At 39.7% G+C, this 23,913-nt stretch overlaps 2 protein-coding genes across 3 annotated transcripts in view; one reads left to right on the plus strand and one right to left on the minus strand.

Annotated features, from left to right (window-relative positions):
- The window catches only part of osbpl10a (oxysterol binding protein-like 10a), an 81,706-nt gene extending 77,099 nt beyond the window's left edge, over positions 1-4,607 (plus strand). For both annotated transcript variants that reach the window (XM_078267509.1, XM_078267508.1), the window contains 3 exons: positions 1,748-1,930; positions 2,059-2,212; positions 3,313-4,607. In XM_078267509.1, the coding sequence (XP_078123635.1) occupies positions 1,748-1,930; positions 2,059-2,212; positions 3,313-3,357 (382 nt within the window). In that variant the 3' untranslated portion in view covers positions 3,358-4,607. The remainder of the gene's footprint in view (positions 1-1,747; positions 1,931-2,058; positions 2,213-3,312) is intronic.
- Positions 4,608-6,463: 1,856 nt separating this feature from the next.
- The window catches only part of stt3b (STT3 oligosaccharyltransferase complex catalytic subunit B), a 77,927-nt gene continuing 60,477 nt past the window's right edge, over positions 6,464-23,913 (minus strand). The window contains exons 7-16 of the mRNA XM_078266986.1: positions 22,008-22,154; positions 17,943-17,991; positions 17,137-17,291; positions 15,600-15,811; positions 14,082-14,269; positions 13,124-13,295; positions 12,428-12,601; positions 11,772-11,885; positions 9,819-10,025; positions 6,464-9,267 (exon numbers count right to left, since the gene is read on the minus strand). Coding sequence (XP_078123112.1) covers positions 9,193-9,267; positions 9,819-10,025; positions 11,772-11,885; positions 12,428-12,601; positions 13,124-13,295; positions 14,082-14,269; positions 15,600-15,811; positions 17,137-17,291; positions 17,943-17,991; positions 22,008-22,154 — 1,493 coding nt within the window. The 3' untranslated portion in view covers positions 6,464-9,192. The remainder of the gene's footprint in view (positions 9,268-9,818; positions 10,026-11,771; positions 11,886-12,427; positions 12,602-13,123; positions 13,296-14,081; positions 14,270-15,599; positions 15,812-17,136; positions 17,292-17,942; positions 17,992-22,007; positions 22,155-23,913) is intronic.

A 23,913-nucleotide genomic window follows, 5' to 3' on the forward strand; every position in this document is an offset into this window, starting at 1 on the left:
TCGATATACTATACTGACTATTTATGGCATATTATGCTATGACCTTTTATGACATACTATACTATGACTTTTTATGACATTTTGATTACATACTATATTATGACTTTTTATGACATTTTATAAAATACAATGAGTTTTTGTGACATACTATACCATGACCTTTTATGGCATACTATACTGACTTTTGTATGAATTTCTTATTACATTCTATGACTATGACTTTTCATGCCATTTGATTTTTCAGAAGTTTTGCAAGTTAAAAATCCATTTAAAAGTCTTCATACTTGTTTTTCTTTCCTACAATTACTACATTATTACAGTATTAGGGATGTGTCACCTGCTGCATCTCATGGTGATTGTTTCTGTTACTTGATTCTTTAAAAATAAAACTTTATTATAGTATAGAACACAGAAAATATTTTCAGGGATTTTATTATAATAAATTATATCGGAAACATACACATACCGGTACTATAACATAAACAGTCACAAATATTCTCTTAAAAGACAATTCCGGCGCAAAATGAACCTAGGGGCTAATAACATATGTGTACAGAGTCGACCGTTCTCTGGGATATGGTTTCATGCTAATCGAATGTGACCTGTAGCTTGAAACAAGCCAGTGATTAGCTTGTAATGCTAGCTTTTGGGGCAGAGGGTAAATCGCTATAAGGCTCAAAATAGCACCACTCTTCAACGGTAGCATAATGAGGGTCCCTACATGTAAACCGAAGCATTGAGAATTTTGTAAGTGTACAGAATTATTAAAAATATAGATTATAAAGACAGTAGCGTTCATGTTTTACATGCGGGTGCCATCTCATATCTTTTTAATAAACTGTCTGTACACTTACAAAGTTCTCAATGCTTCGGTTTACATGTATGGACCCTCATTATGCTACCGTTGAAGTGTGGTGCTATTTTGACCTTTGTTAGTGGTATAAAATAGTGATTTACCCTCTGCCCCGAAAGCTAGCATTACAAGCTAATCACCGGTTTGTGCTAGCTTGTTTCAAGCTACAGACACATTCGATTGGCATGAAAACATATCCCAGAGAAGGTTGATTCTGTACACATATGTTATTAACCCCTAGGTTCATTTTGCGTCGGAATTGTCCTTTAACCATTTACTGTACATATTATCTGCACAGTGGCACACTTCCTGACTTGTACCATAAAGAATTCCAACAGATTTTGCAATAAACTGGACCAAATTTGGTACAGTCAGTGCTTGCTATGGTATGACAGTTTTATGGCATTTTTTTATGACGTAGGCTACTCTAGGCAACAATTACACTTCCTTCCTAACTTTTTTGTAAAAAACCTTTAGTAGTATACATACTAGTATTATAAAAACATGCTTTATTTCTAAAATCAGGGATCATATTCACATAAAGAAAATTTTACATTAGTCACATAGTAACGTGATGAGTGATGTTAAAGCAACACTAAAGCACTTTTCCCGCTTCGGTCCCCCTACAGGTTGGAAGCGGAATTGTCCATTACCACTGTCGTAATGTCGGGTAGCGGATCTGTAGTTCGAATGAGACATTACAACAGCGGTAATGGACAATTCCGCTTCCAACCTGTAGGGGGACCGTAGCGGAAAAAGTGCTTTAATGTTGCTTTAAGTTCATAAGTATTTTTCTTTTGAAATGTAAAATAAATGTGCCCAGAATGCAGGTATAAAAGGTAACAGGCAGACAAGAAAGATTCCTAACAACATCTCTCCGTTTGGCTGAATCAGAGTGACGGCGGAGGTCAAACACAACCCGACCAACACCATTGTGTGCAAAGCCCAGGGTGAGTGGAACGGCACGCTGGAGTTCACCTACAGCAGTGGGGAAACCAAAGTGATCGACACGGCAAAACTTCCAGTCACCAGGAAGAAGCTGCGGCCTGTGGAGAAACAGGGGAGGACAGAATCCAGGTTAAAAACTCATTACCGCCAACTTAATGTCATTTTAAATAATGAAATAGCTACATTAGGATAGTGCTAGGTATGGGAGACATTAATGGCTTATAAATGTAATTGTTGTGTGTTTTACCTGCTTGTAGGAGGTTATGGCAACATGTCACCAAGTCGCTAAAGGAAGGGAACATTGACGAGGCCACAGAACACAAACACCGGCTGGAAGAGCGACAGAGAGGGGAAGAAAGGAAGAGAACAGCTGATAACAAACCCTGGACACCCAAATACTTCACTAAAGAGGTAAAGTGAAGGAAGATAAACTTCTTGGAGCAACACTGTGATATAAGGCTGGGCAGCAGGGTGGCATGGAGATTCAGGAGCATTATCTTCAAACTGCCCTTACATTTTTTTTGTTAGCCAGGCTGTGTCCGAATTCACTTCCTATTTACTATGTAGTGCACTATTGTTGCTGTTCGCCACTTTATGTCCATGTCTTCCAACTAAATTCTAAGTGTAAATTTAAAATGTATGTTCTATGTAGGGCCCCCAAAATTGCCACAGTGGACCAAAACAAAGTTGTGTCCATGGCCTGTACACGTCTTTCTGCCAACAATTAAGGCGGCCCTGATGGCAAATTAAGATAACAACCAAATACAGAAATGCGCTGCAAGTAGCACACAACACAACTGTTTCCAGGGGACTCTAAAAAGTGATGCACACGGCTGGGACACGGTTGTTGTTGTTGCCATGGTTTTTGGCTTATGAAGTTATCTGTCAGTGGTGAGCAGTTGTTTAATTGACATCAATTGTTTAAAACAAGTTAAAATAAGTTGCAGTATGATGGCATGAATATTTCAAAACGTATACCGACCCTTCCTGTAACAAAAGAACGGGCAGCAGATACTTACTGTTTAACTGTAATTGTTTAACTGTTAAACAAATTAAGCAATGTAATGGGTTTCATTTTCAGGAGTTTAACTTGCTTATCCCCTACTAAGGGTCCTGAAAGGAACTATAAAAGATACAGACATCTATCATTACATTAGCGTGTGTATTTTCGTCAGGTTGAATATTTGAATGATATTTGAATTGGCATGCTAATAATAAGTAAATGGCTAAAGCTAGGTAAATTTCGGCCGATGGCATCACTTCTTAGTGTCCCCTGGAAACAGTTTCTGTTGTCGTGTAGTGCCACTTAAAGCGCATTTCTGTATGAGGTTGTGTTTTCTTAAATTTTCTTGTGCTCACATTTTTTAGATTACTGCTCTACAGTGAGGGAGTAGTGTGGGAGGTAGTGATTTAGGACACAGCTACCAACTAAAATACTGTGGTCATTCTTAAAGGTTGATTCACCCTAATTATACCAAGAAAATATTTTTTAATTGTCCTTACATGCGCAGGGAGACGGTTGGATTTACAACAGCCCACTGTGGAAGCCGACCTGACAGCAGATTAGTACTCTTCTGATGGACAATAACGGAGATCCTTCCTCTCCACACTGAGGTCAGAAGTCAGGAAGTCAAGCGAAGGAAGCAGAATCCTCCAGACCTGAGCTACTAGACTCACAGAGTGACGCTATGGAGACAAACAGGAAACAAGCAAGGTGCCAAAGCGACCTCCACTGTTATAACCAACATGGTGGCTGGAGCTCTTGGGACAAAAGTACATTTTTATATACAGTTAATAGTATTACTATTCAAAGTAGAGTATTTCTATTTTTCACCTTGCCAAGGCCTTTTTGCACACACACAGTAATGAAGTTTGCCACTGGTGTTCTAATTTGTATTTGCTTAATGTTTTCTCAAACATTGTTTGGTTTCAAGCTTTTAGTTTGTAATGCAGCGTTAGAATGAATCAATACAAGTTCCCTGTAACACATAATACTGTAGCTGTAACTGAGTTGTTTATATAAGGCGCTTTTACCCTAAAAATAAATTTAATATTTTATATAAATGGCTTTTACCAATCATGGTGGTCCCCAAGAGCTTTACGGGAAATAAGAGCACGTAACCAGATTTAAAATGATATAAGTCAAAAGTTAAACAAATGTACTACATTAGATTATGTGTTAGTATATATTATCATTTAGAACATTAGAGTGAGCTACTAGAAAGTAAAGGTTCTGATTGTTTTGTCTGCACTATGAATGTATCTGGTCACATTTTTATATTACGCTACTTTTCCATTGTGTACTGTAACACATGCTTTGTGTGCCATTTACATGTCGCTCCATTTAAATTATTTCACCCGTTGAGCAAGACGCCACTGCATAACAGACGCTTTCCATTACTACCTCTCTTATTAAGCTATTCCAGCCATTAGTCCCTTCTTCCTAAAAAAAGAAAACACTGGTTTGTTTGTGATAAAAGGCTCCTGGGTCCTCGAATCTTTTTTGCATCTGTGCCCCTAAAATGGCACTTGTGTAATTAGGCAGCTCATGCCTCCCGAAGTTAATACTTCTTCTTAGGTTGCCCGTGGTGATGAATATGGATGAGGCTGCTTGCAGAAACACACAACCATGTTCCCACATCTGGGGTTCACTGGAAGGTTGCCTCTGTGAAGATGAGAGGATAATCTAGCAGAATAACACTCACTGGGAACTGGCAGCCTATTGGATAAGAAAATAAATGTATCGGGTCATACTACAGTGTAACTTAGTGGTCAATTTTAACTCAATGGTTTTTCTAAATAAGGTAAAGCAGAAATGAAATAAGAGCAATTAACAGTATATCCACTCCATGGTATTCAGTTTTTTTACAGGTCTTTTTTTACATAAACTTCTCACTGCTTTCTCTTTCAGTTGTTACATTTTCAAATAGTATATTAAAGTCAGGTGAATTTACCAGATGCCTATTTGTAGCTTATGTCATGACAGTACATGACATTTTCTTGACAGTATAGAACCTGCAACCATTTAGAAATACTGTTAATGACACTCGCCTTACGTGAAGCGGATTTTCTTTTTATATCCAAAAAGATCCAGATTCACTGATGTAGAGTGTGATTGTGGTTAAAGGAGGGATTTCCCATGAATAAAGACATTCTACCTTTTTTAATTAAACATTGTCTCATCATGGTATCCTGAATGTACATGTTATATTGTCCTGCATTCATGTGAATCATGAACTGTAAACTGCTACTCCTCATTCACTCCACCAGCAGAGGCCGTATGGAACATCTCATTTGTAATAACATAGGTCAAAGCAGGAGCTTGTTTGAGGTCATTTTGTTCTAATAAATGTGCCATGGCAATCATGGACTCACTCTTTTTAGCCTTTAAAGTGGCATGGCTTCAAAGTGGAATATTTAATCCTAACAACTAGATAGTTTGCCATAAATTTAGTACAAATATACACAGCAACCGGAGGATGAACTGGAATAACTTTGGTGGTCCCCTACCTTTATTCAAACACCACCCATTTCCAAGAAGTCATAACACACCTTTAAAACGAATGACAAAATCCCAGTCAAACTCAGCTGAATGCTAACATAATATGCTATTGATAGCATTATTACATGTTTACCTTTAGCATGATAACATCAGCAGGCCAACATGCTAGCTAAACAGAACATGAATAGCCAATATTAACATGCTCAATGAGACTCACTAACTAGTCAGAAAATGGCAGTCTGAAGAGTTAACTGCCATCTGTATAGTAGGTGTGCTAAAATTAGCACATAGCAGGAACAGCTGAGCCTACATACAGCTTAATGATGAGCAGGAACAGCTTAGACCGATGAAAGTTGTGCCACATCTGACAAAGAGCTGAGCTTGACAACCTGGAGTTTGAGATGGCCACTATGAAGGATAAACTATTATTTTAGTAACAATATGGCCGTGCTTATGTTGCCACCCTCATGCCAAATTTAACACGACTTGCCTTTTAAGGATGTAAGGTACTACTTTTCGTTTTTTCATTAATCCAACAATTTAGTTTTCTGAGATGAAATGAGCATAACAACCCCATGTGAGACTGTTGATATACATTTGGAAGACTTGGTAAAGATGCAGTTTCTCCAAAATAGTCGACATTTTACTGCCTGCTTTAATGCATTTAACTCATAAGGGCATCAAAAAGGAAAGCTGTGGCTGGGATGGCTCAGTGGGTAGAGCAGGCGCACATGTACTAAGAGGTTTGTGCCTCGACGCAGAGGTCCAGGGTTTGAATCCGACCTGTGACGATTTCCTGCATGTCCCCCCCCCCCCCTTCTCACCTATCTGTCCTGTCAAAAAGTTAAAGGCGAAAAAGCCCAAAAAAATCAAAAAAAAGAAAGAAAGCTTACCCACATACTAAGGGATTCTACTTCGTGACCATACAATCAAACCCATCACTAACTATCCTCACCAGTGTTAAACTATATTGCAAGCAAATGTCTTCATCCAAAGGCTAATGCTGCCATCAAGTGGTTGGCTTTGTGTTCACCTGGGTTGATAAACCAGATCTGCACAGCAAGAATACTGACTGTATTGTACATTAAGAATTCTGAATAATGCTTTGGTTCAAATGACTTCATTCATAAACCCGTCAATAACAACAACTTACACAAATGTTTTCATTAAAGTGTATATTTAAAGATGGCTGAACAGAACAATGATGTAAAAATGTAAACTTTGAAGGTGAGGGAGGGATTTCATCAAACGAAAATGGTGTTAAGGACAGACGGCACTGAGCTACTAAGAAACAAGTCAACTTAGTAGGGGAAGGAACCGTTCTGCCGATCCTAATTGACACAAAATGAAACATAAGAGGGCAACAAACTGTACATCACATTAAGGCTTGGTCTGAACTCTCTCCTATCTTGACAAATAATACATCAAGGACGTAACTCAGTTTTAGGCGTTTGTGTGACTAATCAACAATGTGGCATTGTGTTGAAGAAGGTCTGAAATGGACACACAAGTTTCAGGGAAGATCAAAGAAAAAAATAAAGCGATTCAGACAATATTTTAGAAAAGAAAAGAAAAAAGAAACAGGCGATATTAATAAAAGTCACTTTTTTGTGAGATGTGACAAAACAAGTACAGCGGTATGTTAGTCGTTTGATGTGTCACTTATTTGATAAAAAATGAAAAAGTTACTAAAGCGTGCACATACAGAAACACCTTCAGTGTTTACAACATCCGGAGAACCCAGACGCACAAAGAACAGTGCAGTGCCCATAGAATAAGAGGCCAAAGGTAACGTACGGTTCATTAGAGCCATGTCCCAACTGTATCCTATATACTAGAGCTGAAACAGTCTAATCAATAAGTCAAGCGAAAGATAATAATCAACTATGTAATATTTGATTTTTGCATTTTTTTTTTAAAGCAGAAATGCCAAAAATTCACTAGTTGTATCTTTGCAAATGTGAATATTTGGTTTCCTTCGTCTTCTATATTAAACTAAATCTCAGCTAATATTTCAGCTTGGACTGAGTTTTTTTCCCTCTCTCCATTTTCTGAACCAAACGATTAATGAAGATCAGAATAACCGATTAATCAATAACAAAAATAATGGTTCGCAGTACTACTATTATACACCAACTACAGTATTCTTCTGAGTTTTTTTTCATGGGAGTAAGTATGCATCAAATCTAGTATGCTTACTAGAGTTGAAATGATTAGTCGAGTGACAGAATTAAAGGGCCACTCCACCAATTTTACACACTAAGATTTTTTACAAGACATGGGCATTTACCAGACCTAATTTTAAGACGCTATTGGGGTGCATCATAGGAAATGCAGGATTCAGCGTATTTGGAGCTTGACTCCTACCGTGGACCAAAAGTTAGGTTTATCGCCTTTGCTGCTTTTTAAATCTGTCCGTCGCAAGTCCACTTATGGACCAAAAGTGCTGAAATAAGCCTTTAACTGGCAGCTACAATTCCACGGTGTGAATAAGCTACACACTCAATACCATTTTAGGAATAAGGACACAGCTCTAAAGTACCATAAAGGTGTTTCTTAGTCCACCGTAGTCACAGACAGTGATGGATGTTTCTACCTTTCCTGACCTCAGTTGTCTTTTCTAGTCTCAGTGCCCGTGTACTAACTACCCCCTTCACAGTCCATCAGTCCATTTCCAGACATCTTTAACATTTCCAGTTTCCAATGCCTCAGTCTGGTTGAAGCACCCAAACCGCCGCATTGATACATGAGCTAAACAAAAAGTTAACAGAGTAGACAATCACAACTTATGGAGGCGATGGTGACCAGCGATGAGGCACTAGGCTTTGCACAAAAACTAGAGAGCTCCCCCTGCAGGAAGGGAGACCTAATTTATTATCACTACTTTTTAAACAGAGTTGCTTGCTTCCGTCTTTAAAACCCTAGCAGCAGAAATGTACAATCTATGCAATTCATGAAAAAAGAGGGGTGTGGGGGAACATTGTAAAAATTCACATTCATTCATCCAACAAAATCTCAAGCCCCTCTGTACAAGAATTATTGCATTCACTGTTCTTTTTGCTGTCATACAAAAAAAAATTAACAAAACAATCACATAAAGAAATTAAGAGGAAAAACTGACTGCATATTTAAAAATCACCACAATAATCCAATATATTATCATCCTTTAAGACTTATTCTTTACACAACGTATTTACATATTAGGCCAATTATTTTTTTTTTCCTAAAGAATTTGTTGAAAAAGAAAGTCAGGGAGCCAAGCAGACAAAGGAGAGGATGATGATAAAAAGGTTAATATTACAGGTGGGCTGTGCCTAGACGGTGAGGTTCCTCCATACCGCATACCTTCCTCTGTACACGTGTCAGGAACAAGTCCTCAAGCTTTCACTCCTGCGCTTCCTCACTATCAGTAATGAGTTCACATGTGCCATGGAGCAATGTCGATGTGTCTTTGGTGCAAATGTTCCTAGTCTCTCGTTTTCCCCCCTCACCTCCTCACACCCCCCGATCCCGCACTGATAAGCAGTTAATTAAACGTACCACAAAAATTAATCGACGCCAAACCAAGCAGAGCAGCCCTATGCCTCGCCACACATTCAAGTACAAATTAAAACGTCAGGAAACAACGGAAAAAGAAAAGGGAAGAAAGAAAAAAAAGAGAAAAAAAGAAAAAACGAACAGGAGAAAAATAAGCAAGACAAAGATCCTCAGGATAAAACGGACAACAGTTCTGGAGCTAGCCAGATGACATTTCCTCAACACATGGGGGCGCTCTAATGAGAAGCGCTTGAGACCAAGTGCCAGATAAATGGCCCCTGTGTTCTTCTTCATTGGTTGTTGGAGGTTTCTTCGCAGTTGTTTGTTTTCCTAGAAGAGTTCTTTGTCACCATTATTTTTTTTGAAGTTTCTTGCCTTTCCTCAGGGCAAGCTTGTTCTTGATGTGTCCGCGCTTTCTCTTGGCAGTCTGGTTAGAGGGACAGAGAAAAAAAATTAAATAATAAAGTCAAATTACCTATTCTCAAACTAAAATATTTATCCAGAATCTACGGTATACAATTGGATTTAAATGACTGGCATATCACTTGTTACCCATCAAAATATGATGACTAAATATGAGAGCTACTCTTCTTAAATATACTACATAATCTGCACAATACTGGTCTTAAATTCTTAAATTGGAGCATATAGTCTGGTTTATGCGTAATGAGAGATGTTCATTATATATTTATATTCATTACAGAGTAACTTAAAATAATTCCTCTTATTTGAGTGAGTAAATGATATGTAGTCACCTTGCTTTGCTGGCCACAGCCTACAGTGTTTATTATAACATAAGAAAACAGTCAGTCATTCTGTTCTTGAGACCAAAATAATTAAAATAAAAAATCGGGTACTCTACACCCCCCATCTACAAAACGCATCAAGTTCACCATAAACATAAATTAATCTTTCTAAAAGTGGAAGGCAAAAATGAATCTTGTATTTAAAACAATAAAACAGGAAGTCTCCTCCTACCTTTTTCGAGGTGTACTTCTGCTTGGGCACTACACTGCGAAGCTTGTGGTCCAGCGGCTCTCGGTTGTCCAGGTTCTTCACCTTGTAGATCCTCACCAGCCAGTGCTCCGAGGTGAACGCCTCCTCCAGGTGCTGGAACTTGATATCCTTGTTGCCGATCTCGGCGTTGCGTGTTCGGTCGAAGCCAGGAGGGGTCCGGAAGTCCAGCTGGGAGATGGATAAAGGTGTCATTAGCTAGCAGCTAGCTGCATGTCTTTGATAAAATGTTGCATGCCAAATAGTTTTTTTGGTTTAAAGAAATAGTTTATTCATGAGGATTGACACCACTATATCTGTAGGTTGGATATGAAGGCAGGCGGTTAGCTTAGCATTACATAAAGACTGGAAATGGGGAAACGGCTAACCTGGCTCTGTCTAAAAGTAACAAAGTCAAAAACAGTCTTGCACATTTTTTCATTTTTACACTTTTTACAGTTTTAATAAAGAAACAAGACGTGTTAATTAGCGAGCTTTACCTTTGGACAGAACCTAGGCCAGCTTCTTTCCCCTCGTTTCCAGTATTTATGCTAAGCTAGGCTAACCAGCTTGATATTTGAGTGTCATAATTATAGTTTCATTCAGCCCACTGCAGTTTTACTAATTCAAACTCTGCACTCAACAGATAAAGACAAGGACAAACAATAATAAAAGAAAAACAAAAGGTTTGATAGCCCTTTGGCAGCTATTACAAGAAACTTTGTATGAACCACTCACAACCTCGTTCCCATTATTCAACTTATAAAGCCCTCACTGTGTCCTTTTCACATTTGATTTACCCTCGTCACCTCTATTCTCAAAGTTACTCTCTACCTGCCCTCGGTCTCTGTATTTTTTCTTTTTTCAGTCTCCACTCTCACTCTCCCTTTGGGCTCCACGTTCCCATCTACAGAACACCTTGGCATCTCGTTTATGCCTTCAGGCTGCTTCAGAGGACACAGACTGTGAAATATTAAATTATTATTAGTCACAATAGCTTAGTCTCTCACTGTGTATGTATGAGGACTATTCAACTTCTCATTTAAACGTCAAGAAAAAGAGATAAATGAGTTGGGTTTTTTGGGAGATATGAAGTCCACAGTTTGGTTCTATTCATTACATACTTTTTATTCGGTACTGTATTAGGCATTGTCAGTGTTATCCTTTAATCTCCATTCACTGCTACGAACTGCATCCTCAACTATCCGCTTATTGTCTTTTTCCTAAAGTCCTCCGTTCCCCCTTGTCACATCCCGTTTCTGTAAACGTCATCTTCCCTCCCCTACTCTTTCTTCCCTCGCCGGGCTCACTCCCTTCTGTCCTCCATCTCCTCCTGTGCCTCAGTCTCTCCATCTCTTTACCCTAAAACAGCGCTGTAAGCCACACAAAGCTTTGGCTGTCTGTCCACACACGGCGGCTGCATCTACAGCAGGGATGTAAGCACCTGGCAAGAAGTATCCCTCTCATCTCTCCTCTCCTACGTGCCAGAAGTGGCCACGGCACATTTGAAAGATTCGGCCAATCCTTCATTTTACTCCTCCATCCTCCTCCCCCCCAAAAAACACCCCCCCTCTCCCAACCTCAGGAGCTCTCCTTAAATCCTCTTCTGCCTGTCTGTCAGCTAGCTCTGCTTTTAAGATACAGTAGCAAGAAGCTTTACACCTTTAGTGGCAGAAGCTCGTTATTCTCTGGTAAAGCTGCATAAAAATAGTAGCAGTACTTTTTACTTCTTCGTCAATGGCAACTGCTTGTTTCTTTGCACAGAGGTGGAACTCATTATTTATACCTACGAAGTGGATCATAAGCCCCACCAAATCTCTTTATATTCAGAGTTTCTCGCTAGCCCTGACCTCACCTGGAAAGGAAGAAAATCATCAAAGACCTGCAGAGTGTCGTTGTTACTTGGTTTTGGCTGTTGGCCAGAAAATCTCTACTCACCTGCATTTCACCAAATCGGTAATAGGACATCTTGTACATGAGGCAGTTGAGCAGAGTTGGTGAACCAGCTTTGTCCACTCTAAACTCTCCCTGAGGGGTGAAGTAGTCACTCTCCTAAAGAAGACAAGGATGAAGGTTTGGGAGGATAAGGTCCAGAAAATGATGGCTAGGTCATTTAGTAGAACAGAAAGTTATGCTGTGACAGCAGAGTAGCGGAATGCTAGGAAAGATGATTCTCGTATTCAAAACAATGCTGGAGTCCAGCTAAAACTGAAACAAACAAAGTAACCTCTGAAAGTCTAAATATATATACACGCAGGTTTGTGGTAACCAGCATGTAAATATGTGCATACCTGCATATTCTGGTTCCTTGAGTGCATGTAAACCTACTAAATACGTTTTTTTCTTTTTTTTTAACTGTATGCTAAAACTTGAAAGAACTGAATGTGATATTTTCTTGCGATAACAAAAGGTTGCTGTTCAGGATGCGCCTCAAAGTCACAGATTACATGCCATGAATGTTCTAACAGAGTCTGTCCTTAAGCATCAGTATAAAGAGTGAGAGTGTGAAGAGGAAACATTGATTTCACTGTGTAAGTGCTTGCTAAAAGATTACCAGGAGAACAGCTGCAGTGACAGGCAGGTGTCACACTCACCCTGATGTCCTTGGGGTGCTCTCCCTCTGCTATCCTCACCATCCACAGGAACTTGTTTATATCGTCTCCTGAGTAGCCGATTACACCTCCGAAGATAATCAGCACGTAGTCCACATCCAGCGACCTCATGATTTTGTAGGCTGCGCTCTCGTTGGACGACATGGCTTTCCCCACCTAAGAACAGCGTTGAATAATGAAAAGTAGTACTTTAATTGGAGTTTCCTCTGTTCAGCAAGACAATGCTTCAATGGCACACATTTTTTTATTAAATCCATCTTGTATCCTCTGTAATTACATGTCCTGTGGATAGATGCTGAGGAGACAACAGGCTGCAAGTAGAAAGGAAGAGAGAAGAAAGCTAGAGGGCTTTAACAGACTTAACTAAAAGAAAAAAACTTTCCTCTAACATTTGGCAGTACAGAGAGAAAAAACACAAATCAAACCCACAGAATCTGACAGCAATTAACTGAAATCCCCTGCAGTGTAAATACAATGGGAAAAGTTTAAGCAAACAAGATAATCTGGCTAGTTGGAAGGAGCGGTTTTATACTACATAAATAATTCACTCAAGCGCTCACTATTTGTCCAGTGGCTGCTAGAAGAAATCTTTTGTTTCTCTGTATGTGTATGAATGAGAACAGCAAGCTAACAAAGACAGAATAAATCAGAAATGAGAAAAGCAGACAGAAGGCTCACCAGTGCTATATGACTGTTGTTCCATGTGTTATTATCTACTAGCGTGGTCCTGTTGGCCATGCCGGCTATCTGGTAACCGTAGTCCCACCAGGACATGACGCGTGCATGCTCGTCCGTATTCTGTCTCAGCCAGTAGTAGGCCTCCCTGAAGTCATCCAGGATGTTACGCGTCCTAACAAGGAAAATAAGGTTGTCAGGTAACAGCATTGACAGGCATATGGCTGCGGAGGTTATTAATATTTCAGTTAAGACTTTGAATCAGAAGGGCAACAGCTGAAAATAAACCATCCATGCATAATAAACTGAGGGTTAAAAAACACCTTACAATAATGCTCATGTCCTAAATTTACCTCGGGGAGCAGACATAAAGCCAGGCAACCAATTAACCGTAGGTATGGTAATCATAGTGTGTGTGTGTGTGTGTGTGCGTTTGCATTTATCTGCGAGTGTGTGGGTGTTGAGAGAGAGAAAAGAGCAGAGCGACAGCTATGCTGCTCCCAGTGGCACAGCCAAAACCATTGTCTGAGAACTGCTGTGGTACCATTAATATATGTATGAGGACTTGCATATACCATTTAGTCTTGGCCTTCAATATGTCCTCCCTAATGCATAAAGAGAATAATTATGCCTGTAAAGAATCTCAGAGAGAATATTATATCAGCTTTTTGTAAATTCAGAAATGGTCCACAGATGTGTGACCTAGAAACAATAAGTTAAACAATCATATTAAAGCCTATAGGTGCACATTTTAATATTTCCGCAAACCTTATGAAATATACATGTGCTCCCTCTATCCTGCTGCACTGTGTTTGTGCATACTCACACATACATGTGCTCATTTGCATGCAAGGTTGAGCAAACCATTCCTGCATTATGAACCATTACTCAAGGCCTGGCTCCTCGCGGTTATTTAACATCCATTTAGACATTACAACAGGTGTGTATGTGTTATTCGTACCCGTCGTGGTTGTACGAGGCGAGCACCACACTGGGACTGGAGTAGGCGTTGCTGGTCACCCAGGTGCAGTGGACGGCGAACATCATCAGCAGCATCAACATGAGCATGGTGACAATGGACTTGATGTTTGGACCCAAACCCTCCTCTGCCTTCTCCTGCTCTGACACATGTTTGCGCACCTTACCAGCCTGCAGGGGGAGACAAATACTATTATGAGGGACTGGAAATGTCTGCAACAGTCCAGGGAGATGAATTATTGAGTGGAATGTATTATTTAATGAACTAATAGAACACGTATCTCACAGCATCCTCAATTTTTCTGTAATGCGTAATGCATCACTAAGGATTGTGAGATGGCCCTTGTGATGAGTTAATATCATTTCACACTAGCAGCAGAGAATTGTTGAGGCTATAAAAACTCTGGAGAGGAAGGAAATCTGTATAATGTGAACATTTGTCTTTACCAGCACCTCAAATGACTTGCTCTGACTCATTTTGCAGTCCCTGTCCCTCAAAGAATTGATTTCAAAATACTTTTGCTGGTTTATAAATCCAAAATACATTTCTGATCTTCTGCTGCACTATGATCCACCCAGACCTCTCAGGTCGTCTGGGACAGGTCTGCTTGCTGTCCCCAGAGTCAGAACTTAACAGGGGGAAGCAGCGTTCAGTTTTTATGCTCCACATATCTGGAACAAACTCAAATCAAGGCTGAAGACCTTTTTTGATGCTGCCTCTCTTTAAATAATTGTTAATTTCTTATACTGTACTGTAACTTGTATTCTCGTATTTTAATCGGTTTTGAATTTTTTATTGTTTTTAACTGCTCTTTAATGTTTTATGTAAAGAACTTTGAATTGCCCTGTTGCTGAAATGTGCTATACAAATAAAGTTGCCTTGCCCAAACTGTGGCTAAAAATGAGTGAGGCTAGATGTAGATAAAAAGACATAACATTTAAATTCTGCCAAAAAGTGAGATAGTCCGACTAAACAGAAGGACTGTAAAGTTGTACTTGCTGGTATCTTTAATAATGTGTGTGACTGTTTGAATTAGTCTTGTGGTGATGTGATATATATGTAATTTGTTCTCAGGTAAGTCTTGTAAAGCAGATCTTGATCTTACTGAACTTTTTTAAGCATTTGTCAATTCGACAAAATTGTGACACAAACTGTGACTAAAATGTTACGTGAGCAACACTTCACATAACTGGATACGCGTTGGTAGCACGTGAAATGATGCGATAGCCACAGTTTGCATTTGCTCAACAGTGAGGGCAGTCAGATCCACATTTAACTGAGTGAGACAGATAAAACTATGGCAACAGCATTAAACAGTTGCAGCTGAATCACAGTTTACCCAAACTGGTGGGGAGTGAGGGAAGCTGACAAACACGCAAATGAAAAATTCAAACTGCAAGAGGTGTGTAAAGTCAACTGAGCAAAATATCTCGGTGACCGTTTAGTCTTTTCTTTTTTTGATGCAAATTTCGACAAGCAATCATTCTGTCCTGCCTTGACCTTGTCATAAAGATTCCCAGAATTCCTCTTGTCGTCCTCGTCGCTGCTGTCTTCGGCGGGCGGTTTCTCTCTCTTCGTGTCGTCTCCCATGTAATGCTCAAAGACACTGGAGAACGCCACCGCCGATAGCATGCACACCACTGGAGTCAGTGTCAGCATCAGACGCACCATCACGCCAGCAAAATAGACTGCGCTGATGGCATACAGGGCCACTGGAAGGGAATAGAAAAAGCAGGTGGTGAGTGGGAGAGGTGGGGTGTGGGGAGAGAGGGAGAACAAAGTAGACAAAAGGTCAGACAAGGAGAAAGAGTGCGAATGTGAAGGACAGAGGAAATGAGGCAGAGTGAGAAGGAGATAAAGACAGGAAAAGGAGAAATTGAGTTGTAACGCAGCATAATCAGTTATGTTGGCGCTGCAGAGCTCAAACCCCGAGTGGAGAGAGCGCCGGCTGCTTCCCGTCCTTGAAAAGTGCCGACCCTGCTCAACAGGTGCATGGCTAATCAATAGCTGTAATTGGCTGATTAGGTCTGAGGGAGAAAGGGGCTGCTGAAGGACCGTTTCTAGCGCTCAAAGGTTCTCTGTCCTTGATCTTGGCTGTCTTACTTTGTAAACAAAAGTTTTGTTTGACTTGTCCCCCTCAATGCTTTTCTTTCAGGCAGAAGGAAAGCTGAGCGTGCATCACAATATTGGAGACAAAGGAGATACTGTACTGATGAGGATGTATCGTAAGGAGGCATTCATACAGATTCAGGGACAAGTCTTCTTATCACTACACTTTGTTTTAAGTAGGGCTGAACAATTAATTGCAATTTTATATCCAATATTGCAGGGGGGCCTTTGTTAAAGGCAAATAATGTGTCAAAATACCATTCTGAATTAAGTATTGTAGTGCTGCAGATGTCCTGGCATACATAGTGTTATAGGAAAAAAATCTTTGGTATGGATCCTCGCAGCAATCACACCATGATCATTTTAATATAGTTTTAAATGAAAATAATTCAAAAATGATCATTACCTCCAATATTGTAAATTATATTGTAATTGCAATATCATTCAAAAATATTCGCAATAAGATATTGTCCTATCGTGCAGCACTAGTTTTAAGGTTTATTTGACTTATGATAAACTATTTATATTATGTTTCAGGAAGCACAGTGTTGGTACTTTGAACTAAAGGCTCAACGTCAGAATGCAACACATTAACAATGACAATGCTATCTTTCCCTTTCATTTTAAGTTAAGCAGGTTTAATATCTATCATGTTCCCCATTACCATGTTAACATTTGCTGATTAGCATCAAAATGTCCAAAAAGAAATGGACAAATGAATTTTTTTGACCTAATGATAAAGCTAGAGGAAAAGTCAGAGGATCACCAAAGTTATTATAATTCTTTCTGAGGGGAACATGAATGTCTGTACCACATTTAATGGCCAACAATCCAATAGATGTTGAGACATTTCAATCTGGACTTAAGTGAAGGACGGATGACTGACATTGCCATCCCTGACACGGTTATTTAAATAAAATGTTCCTACCAAACACTCGTTCATCATTGATGTTCTTGATACAGAACCAGAGGCCTGCTGGGAACGTGCAGACCAAGATGTGGAGGTCAAAGAAGAAGGAAACCCACGTCGTCGGCTGGTGCTCCGACACCGACGCTATGATGGGGATGTGGATCTTAGCATAGCTGAGGAAAGGGGGAGGGAGGGTGATGGGAGGAGGACAGAAAGAGGGAGAGAGACAGGATGGAATTCATGTTAGGTTGAGCGCATTGGGAGTGTTGAGACAAATTATACAATAGATCTTCCTGATTAACTCCAGAATGATGAGGGGGAAAAAACCTCCCCGGCATGCGTACAGTAAAATATGAACAAATTTAGCACTGACGATGAGTAATGTTCTCTTTTTGCTGTTAGTTTTTCTGATCTGTGTGTTCCCTCGTTATTCATTATTACTTTTACACAGCAGTTTCTATACGATTTTAAATATTTCTGTGTTTTGTGATTACAGCTGGGAAATGAGAAAACACACAGCACATTAAGGAATTAGTATTAGCCTCCAGAGGGGGAAAAAATTATCCCATACTGCTTTAGTCAGCAAACGGGGGGAAGAGAATTGATTGGGTGTGCTGAAATATCAAACGCGTTGCAGTGCATTTGGAGAGCACAGGGTGCCTGGTGCTGTTTGGAAGTAAGACAATAGTTTAACACAGAGCCTGTGCTGTACCGTTTTCCCCTCTGGGATGGTGCAGGGGGGTTTATAGCAGTCTTAGAAAACACACACTCGATTGAACGAGTGTTCCATCGACAGTGAGAGTGTGAAGGTCAGCAGAGCTTACCCGGTGTCCCAGAGAGAGTAGAAACGGCCACTCCACGGAGCTATGTATCCTAGGGAAAGAAAAGACAAATCAATCCAGAAATATATAACGTACTACAATTTGTATTTTTATACTTTCCTTTTCAGCCTTGGAATACAAGGACAGCTGGTAGGCGTGTAGCCAGGAAGTTTGTGGAATTATGTTTATGTAATATGAAATAACGGTTGTTAAGTCACAGGGAAATGTATTAAAATACTTTCGTTAGAGTGTCCTTTGCTACAACCAAATATCCTTATTTATAAAAGCAAACAAGCTGACTGTGCAGCTTTGAATAAATAAAATGGCTTACACTATTTGACCCAAAGGCATAGAAAAATGTCTACAAGTAGCAAAGGTAGCCCCAGGATAATACAATGTATAGTTTCAATGTTCACTGTGTAAAACAAAACTGAAATATACTGTATAAGGTGGGAATGCAGATCTACTTGTTCGAAGCTAACCGTTGACTTCAAGGCACCTAACCCTAACCAGGGCTGAAACGATTCCTCGAATAATTCGATTACAAGAAATCCTCGATGCAAAATGATTTGCCTCGAAGCTTTGTTAAATCAATGTTACCAACGTTGTATTGCTGACGGACGGTGTTTCCACACGGATCATTATTATTGTCGCACACCAGATGCTGCTCAGTCTGCTGGCGACACATGCCAGAGCGTAAATAGTGAGGGGCTAGAAGAGACAGGCTGGAGAAATCGACAAAGTGTCCAAAGTTTGGAATCAGTTCAAACGTAATTAAAACGAGAACTCTCTACAGTGTGTCTACTGAAAAACCGAACTAGCTTACCACAATAATAGCACGACGTCAATGCTTCAGCATCTCAACAGAAAACCTCTCTTATCCATTCCACGAAGCGGACCCGACTAAAGTAAATCACGGAGTTGTATGGACAATGAAACTACACCAAACACAACAACTAGCAAAAACAAAGACAAGAAAATACGTTGTGGTGACCACAATTTGATCTAAAGAGCCGACTTGTTGACTATCCCTTCGGAGAAACAGCTGATCAACGATCTACTAGCATAAGTGTAACAGAGCTGTGTAGCATTGTAATCAAATATATAAATTAAAATAAATAATAATAGATTATTATTTACATATACATATATTTACATATAGGCCTATATACAGATCAGTCTCAGGATGAAACTTGTAGTTCTGAAAGTTAAGTTGCACAACTTAAGGTTTATGTATGTTTAATGTATGCCTTAGTGTGAGGTTGTCATTTCAGAAAATGTCAATGTAATATGGCACTTAAATGCACAGTTTAGTTTTTTTTTAGTGGCTAGAGCTGACAGAGGAGGTAGCAGTTAATTTTCACATTCAAGACATAACACAAACGCATATGGACCCAACATTTTCAAAAAATACAAGTAAAACGGTTTCGTGTGGCAGGGCACCTTTAAGACAAGACCAATCTAGAGTACACTGCCTCAAGGATACACCGTGTATTTTGATGAAAGGCTTAATATAAATATAACTTTTGTTTGTTTACTAAAAAACTCCACAGGGCACTTTAACACAGTAAAAAAAACTATTGGTTTTAATCAGGACTGTGTGGTGTGGCTTTGACAATGCTGACAATGCTGGCACCACAGGCAAAAAACCTTTTTGAATAAAATGTTGCTGAACGCCGTTTGGGCCACCTACTTTAAACCAGTGAGAAGAAGACAGAGTCAAATAAAAACAATGAAATCTGATGTTGAATAACCAAAACGGTTCTAATTTACACAGAAAATCTTAATCTGGCCCTGTATAGTAATGGAGAAAATAGGTTTTCAGTGCCTTCAATAACATTCATATGTAGCCCAGCAACTAAACTATATAAAGCACACTTTTCTGTCAACTGTGGTTTAAAACCAAGAAAAACCTCAGAACAGAAAATGTATTCTATTGATGGTACTTAATTACTGGAATTGACTTGTTTATAAATGTAACTGAAACCATTTAAGCTGCAAATTAGACTGTACAGTGCATTGTATGCATGCATATAAATGTCTTATGTTGGTTATGCTTTGATGTGGAATAGATTTCAGCTCTGAACTGTTGCCTAGGGGCTCTCAAAACCGCTCACACACAATCACGTGTGCGTAGACAACACAAACAAAAGCCTAAACCCCATATTACCAATGTTGTGACATTTGCACCAACATGTACTGTAGTTGTATCCTGTCCTTTGATGCACTTTAAAAGAGATTGCGGCTAATGCACTTAATAATAATTATGAAATAATTACCACTACCTTGGTAAAAGAAAAGAAGAGTACTTTCAAAGTAAGATGTCACAAAGCACAGACCCAAAGCAGGCAAGAAAAGAATATGAAAAAGCAGTAAAAGTGAGATGAAGTTATTTTGAGAGGTGATTTAAAGGATGACACTGATTTAACCGATCAATACTTGGCTCAGTGTTCAAGATACTGAGGAAACCTACCCAGCTACTCTGTTGCAGAGATTCTTATGAGATGAAAAAGTCTGACAGACTAGAGATGGACATGCGCGGTTTCACAAAAAAACTGGCATATCACCAAACAGTCACTGACTCCCACACTGCTCAATTCAGATGGCATGACAGAGAAAATGTTTACCAGACATGCGGTTGAAGTCTGGATCCTCACGAGACTTCAGCAGGCGGGCAACCAATCTAAAGATGCCAATATTACTGCAGATGTAATGCCACCATCTCTTTACACTGGGCAAAAGGCCTGACTGCAGTGTTATAAACATAATCTGGAGTAACAGAATGCCAGATTGTTGGTTAAGGCAAGTAAATAATCTGTTGTCGGGTAAAAAAAACCAACAAAAAAAACACATGCTTTATTAAGGCTCATTACACACTGTAGAAAAGGTGTGCGTATGCAGACTAAGGGGATAAGTAAGCTCTTTTCTTACACAGTAAACTATACCAGGAAGCAAAGCCAGTTTCAAATAAGATAGATATTAAATCTGAACACTTCAGCAGTAGACAAATAAATGCAATAAATAGCAAGGAGGAAACCTTTTTAAAAAGGTCTGAAACCTTGTGGCCACAAACGCAGGAAGAGCTGAAAATAATGTGGAAAAAAACATTAACAAGGACAAAGTTTAACCAGCTGGCTGTGCACATCAGGGTTCAATCAAGTGGGTCAAAAATGCAAAATTCCACAAAAAGGCCTTCGGTAGAGCACAATCCTCCACAAACGCTAAACAGTTCTCCAACTTGCAAAGTTGCAGCGACCATATCAGTTTATTTTTGTTTATCATTTGCCCTCCAGGTTTAATTTTCTGACAAACCAAACGCTAATTAGCAGCCCACTGGTGAGGCCTGGAGGTCAGACCATCGTGGGATTTTGTATGAACATACTGTAACTTCTGGCTCAATAAAGAAAACAAAATCTAAAATGTCTGAAATCCCAGATGCCTGGATCATCATCAAAAAGGTTTGTCAACTGATCATTGCACAAAAGACCAAATCTCAGCCAAATACTTGGTAATTTCTTACATACTGTGCTAATAAACAGACAAACAGAAGGGGCTAAACATTTACCCATACATTACCATACCCAACACATTACCATTGGAGTATAAAACTATAATTAGAAAGTTATATTATATAATGATAAGTGATCTTGACACTGATACACAAGACTGCACCAGGAAATGAATCCAGGACATACTAAATGTAGTTTTTGGTTGGCAGTAGCTTGGCTTCGACACACTGACACATCCTTATTGGTAGATGGTCTGCCACAGTAACACTGCACTGCTGATCGTCACCAACTTTACTACATAACCGCGCCTCATACATTTCCCATTTTTGTTCTGTCGGATTCCTAAAACCTTCAAGACATTTACAATGACACAAAACGGTGAAAAGTACTTCAAATTAAGAAGCTGAAACCTAAAAATGTTTGCTTGATAATTTACCTAATTGATTATTATGCACAGAGTAATATTCCGTTTACAAACTAATCAATTGGACAAAAACACAGTAAATGAGATGGTTTACAACTATATAAACTGTGAAATCATGTGAGCAGACATACAGACCTGTGTATGTGAGATAGATCACAGTGAGGAAGACCACGCCAGCAGCAAGAGAGACTCCAAGGAAGAAAAGTGTCTGGAACTCCTGTCTGGTCAGCCTGTCCTTCAGGTACTGCAGGAAGGCATAGGCTTGGAGAAGTGCAAACACACCTGAGAAAGAAGCCACAGACAGAAACAAAAGAATAAGCAAACATACGAAGGAAACTCACTCCGATTTATGTTGCCTCCTGCTGGGTACATAGCAGGTTTACGTGGTTAAGAAGTGCCGTTGTCAGTTTGGCAGAATTCATGAAAAAGCAGTTTGCGATAGCCCCTTTGGCTGTTCATGCAGATGTGAAAAACAAATACTGCCAGAAAACATATTTCAAATGCATGATACAGATGTGTGAATACTGTCTCTTTCCCTTGCCTTGTCTTTATTTTTGCAGCCCCTACGGTCACACTTCTTTCTGTGTCTCTGTTTGTCTGGTAAATTCAATATAAAAAAATCAAAAAAAATCAAGAGGCCTGCTTTACCTCCCTTTCGTCACCACCCATCCTTTGACAAATCTTGTGTGAAATCGCCCTACTCCTCCCGCTAGCACAACCACCACCCCAATCAGGTCTCACCCATTTCCAAGATTAAGCCCCCGTCTGTCTCCTGGTGAGCCGCCATGGAGCTAACATGCTTGTCAGTTTATGCCACCCTGCCTCAAGGGATGAAATCCCAATGGTACCGACAGGTCCAAGGCTCTGTCACTCTCTTCCTTTCTCCCACTGTGCTCCCTGTATGCTACCACCAGATGTTCTGAGCAGCTGCTACCCCAGCAACATACAAACAGAGAGGGGCAGAGATGTTTGGAGGCGCATTTTTTCAAAGCCTCTCATAATGTGGTTTGTGTTGGAGACGCCGGAATACAGGGACACTTCAACGTAAGCCTGCTGTAGTGTTAAGAAAATCCTCAATTAAAAAGGTGCTGCTCGTCTTCTTTAAGCTGCCAACAATGATCTCCCAATCTTGATGTAAATGAACACAAGAATCATGCACATTCATACAGTACGCACCCATCCGTGCTGTCAGCAGATGGTCCCACTCGAGTGGCGAAACTGAACAAACTTGGCAATAAATTACCCGCAAGCCAAAAGTACTTAAAAGTGCTAAACCCATATGGGTGGCTTGTGAAGCCGCTTACTTATTTCTTTTTTGTAAATATATTCTGAGGTGGTCATTTTTCCTTCTACACAGGTTGACTAACGTGGTCAGCGCAGGGGGATTCCATCCCCGCTGCAGCCAATAAATCTAAAAGTGTGTACATCCACGGTACTGTACAGTAAGGTGCTTTGGATAACAAGCAAATGGCATATATAAAGTCACACCTTTAATACATGAACTTCAGCAATCAGCCTTGCCCTTGTGTTGCAGCATAAATTTGTTGGCAGGGTCAGGGCAGGTTGGTGGAGGTTGACATGAATTCTGCAATCTCTGCATTGTATCAATGTCCTTGTATAAAACCCAGACAGCCTGCTCAGGTACTTTATGTATTGCACTGCTGAACAAACTGAAACAAAATAAATGAACCTGTGTGAGGATGCTTCACCTTATAATATGTAGACCACGAAGTGTTCAAATACAATCAATTTCACTGTAATTTAAGGTTGTATCAAGTCTGTTTTAGCAAAGACAAATGTGGCATTAAGCCTGCATTAACTGATTTTTGGCCAGTTGTGGGCATTCTGTTAACACAACAGTGACATATTATGAGCTAATTAAAGTTGATATGGGTAACCGTTGTCTACTTAGACAATGAACTGACACAGAGCTACATGACGCATTCATTTGGTAGTCGTGTTTTAAACAACCTGATTTTTTTAATAGCTGCTAAACGCATGATTGCATTTACAAACTAGTTGCTTACTTTTGTTAGGGGCA

This window comes from Sander vitreus, chromosome 14 (genome assembly GCF_031162955.1).
Source record: "Sander vitreus isolate 19-12246 chromosome 14, sanVit1, whole genome shotgun sequence".
Taxonomy (NCBI): domain Eukaryota; kingdom Metazoa; phylum Chordata; class Actinopteri; order Perciformes; family Percidae; genus Sander; species Sander vitreus.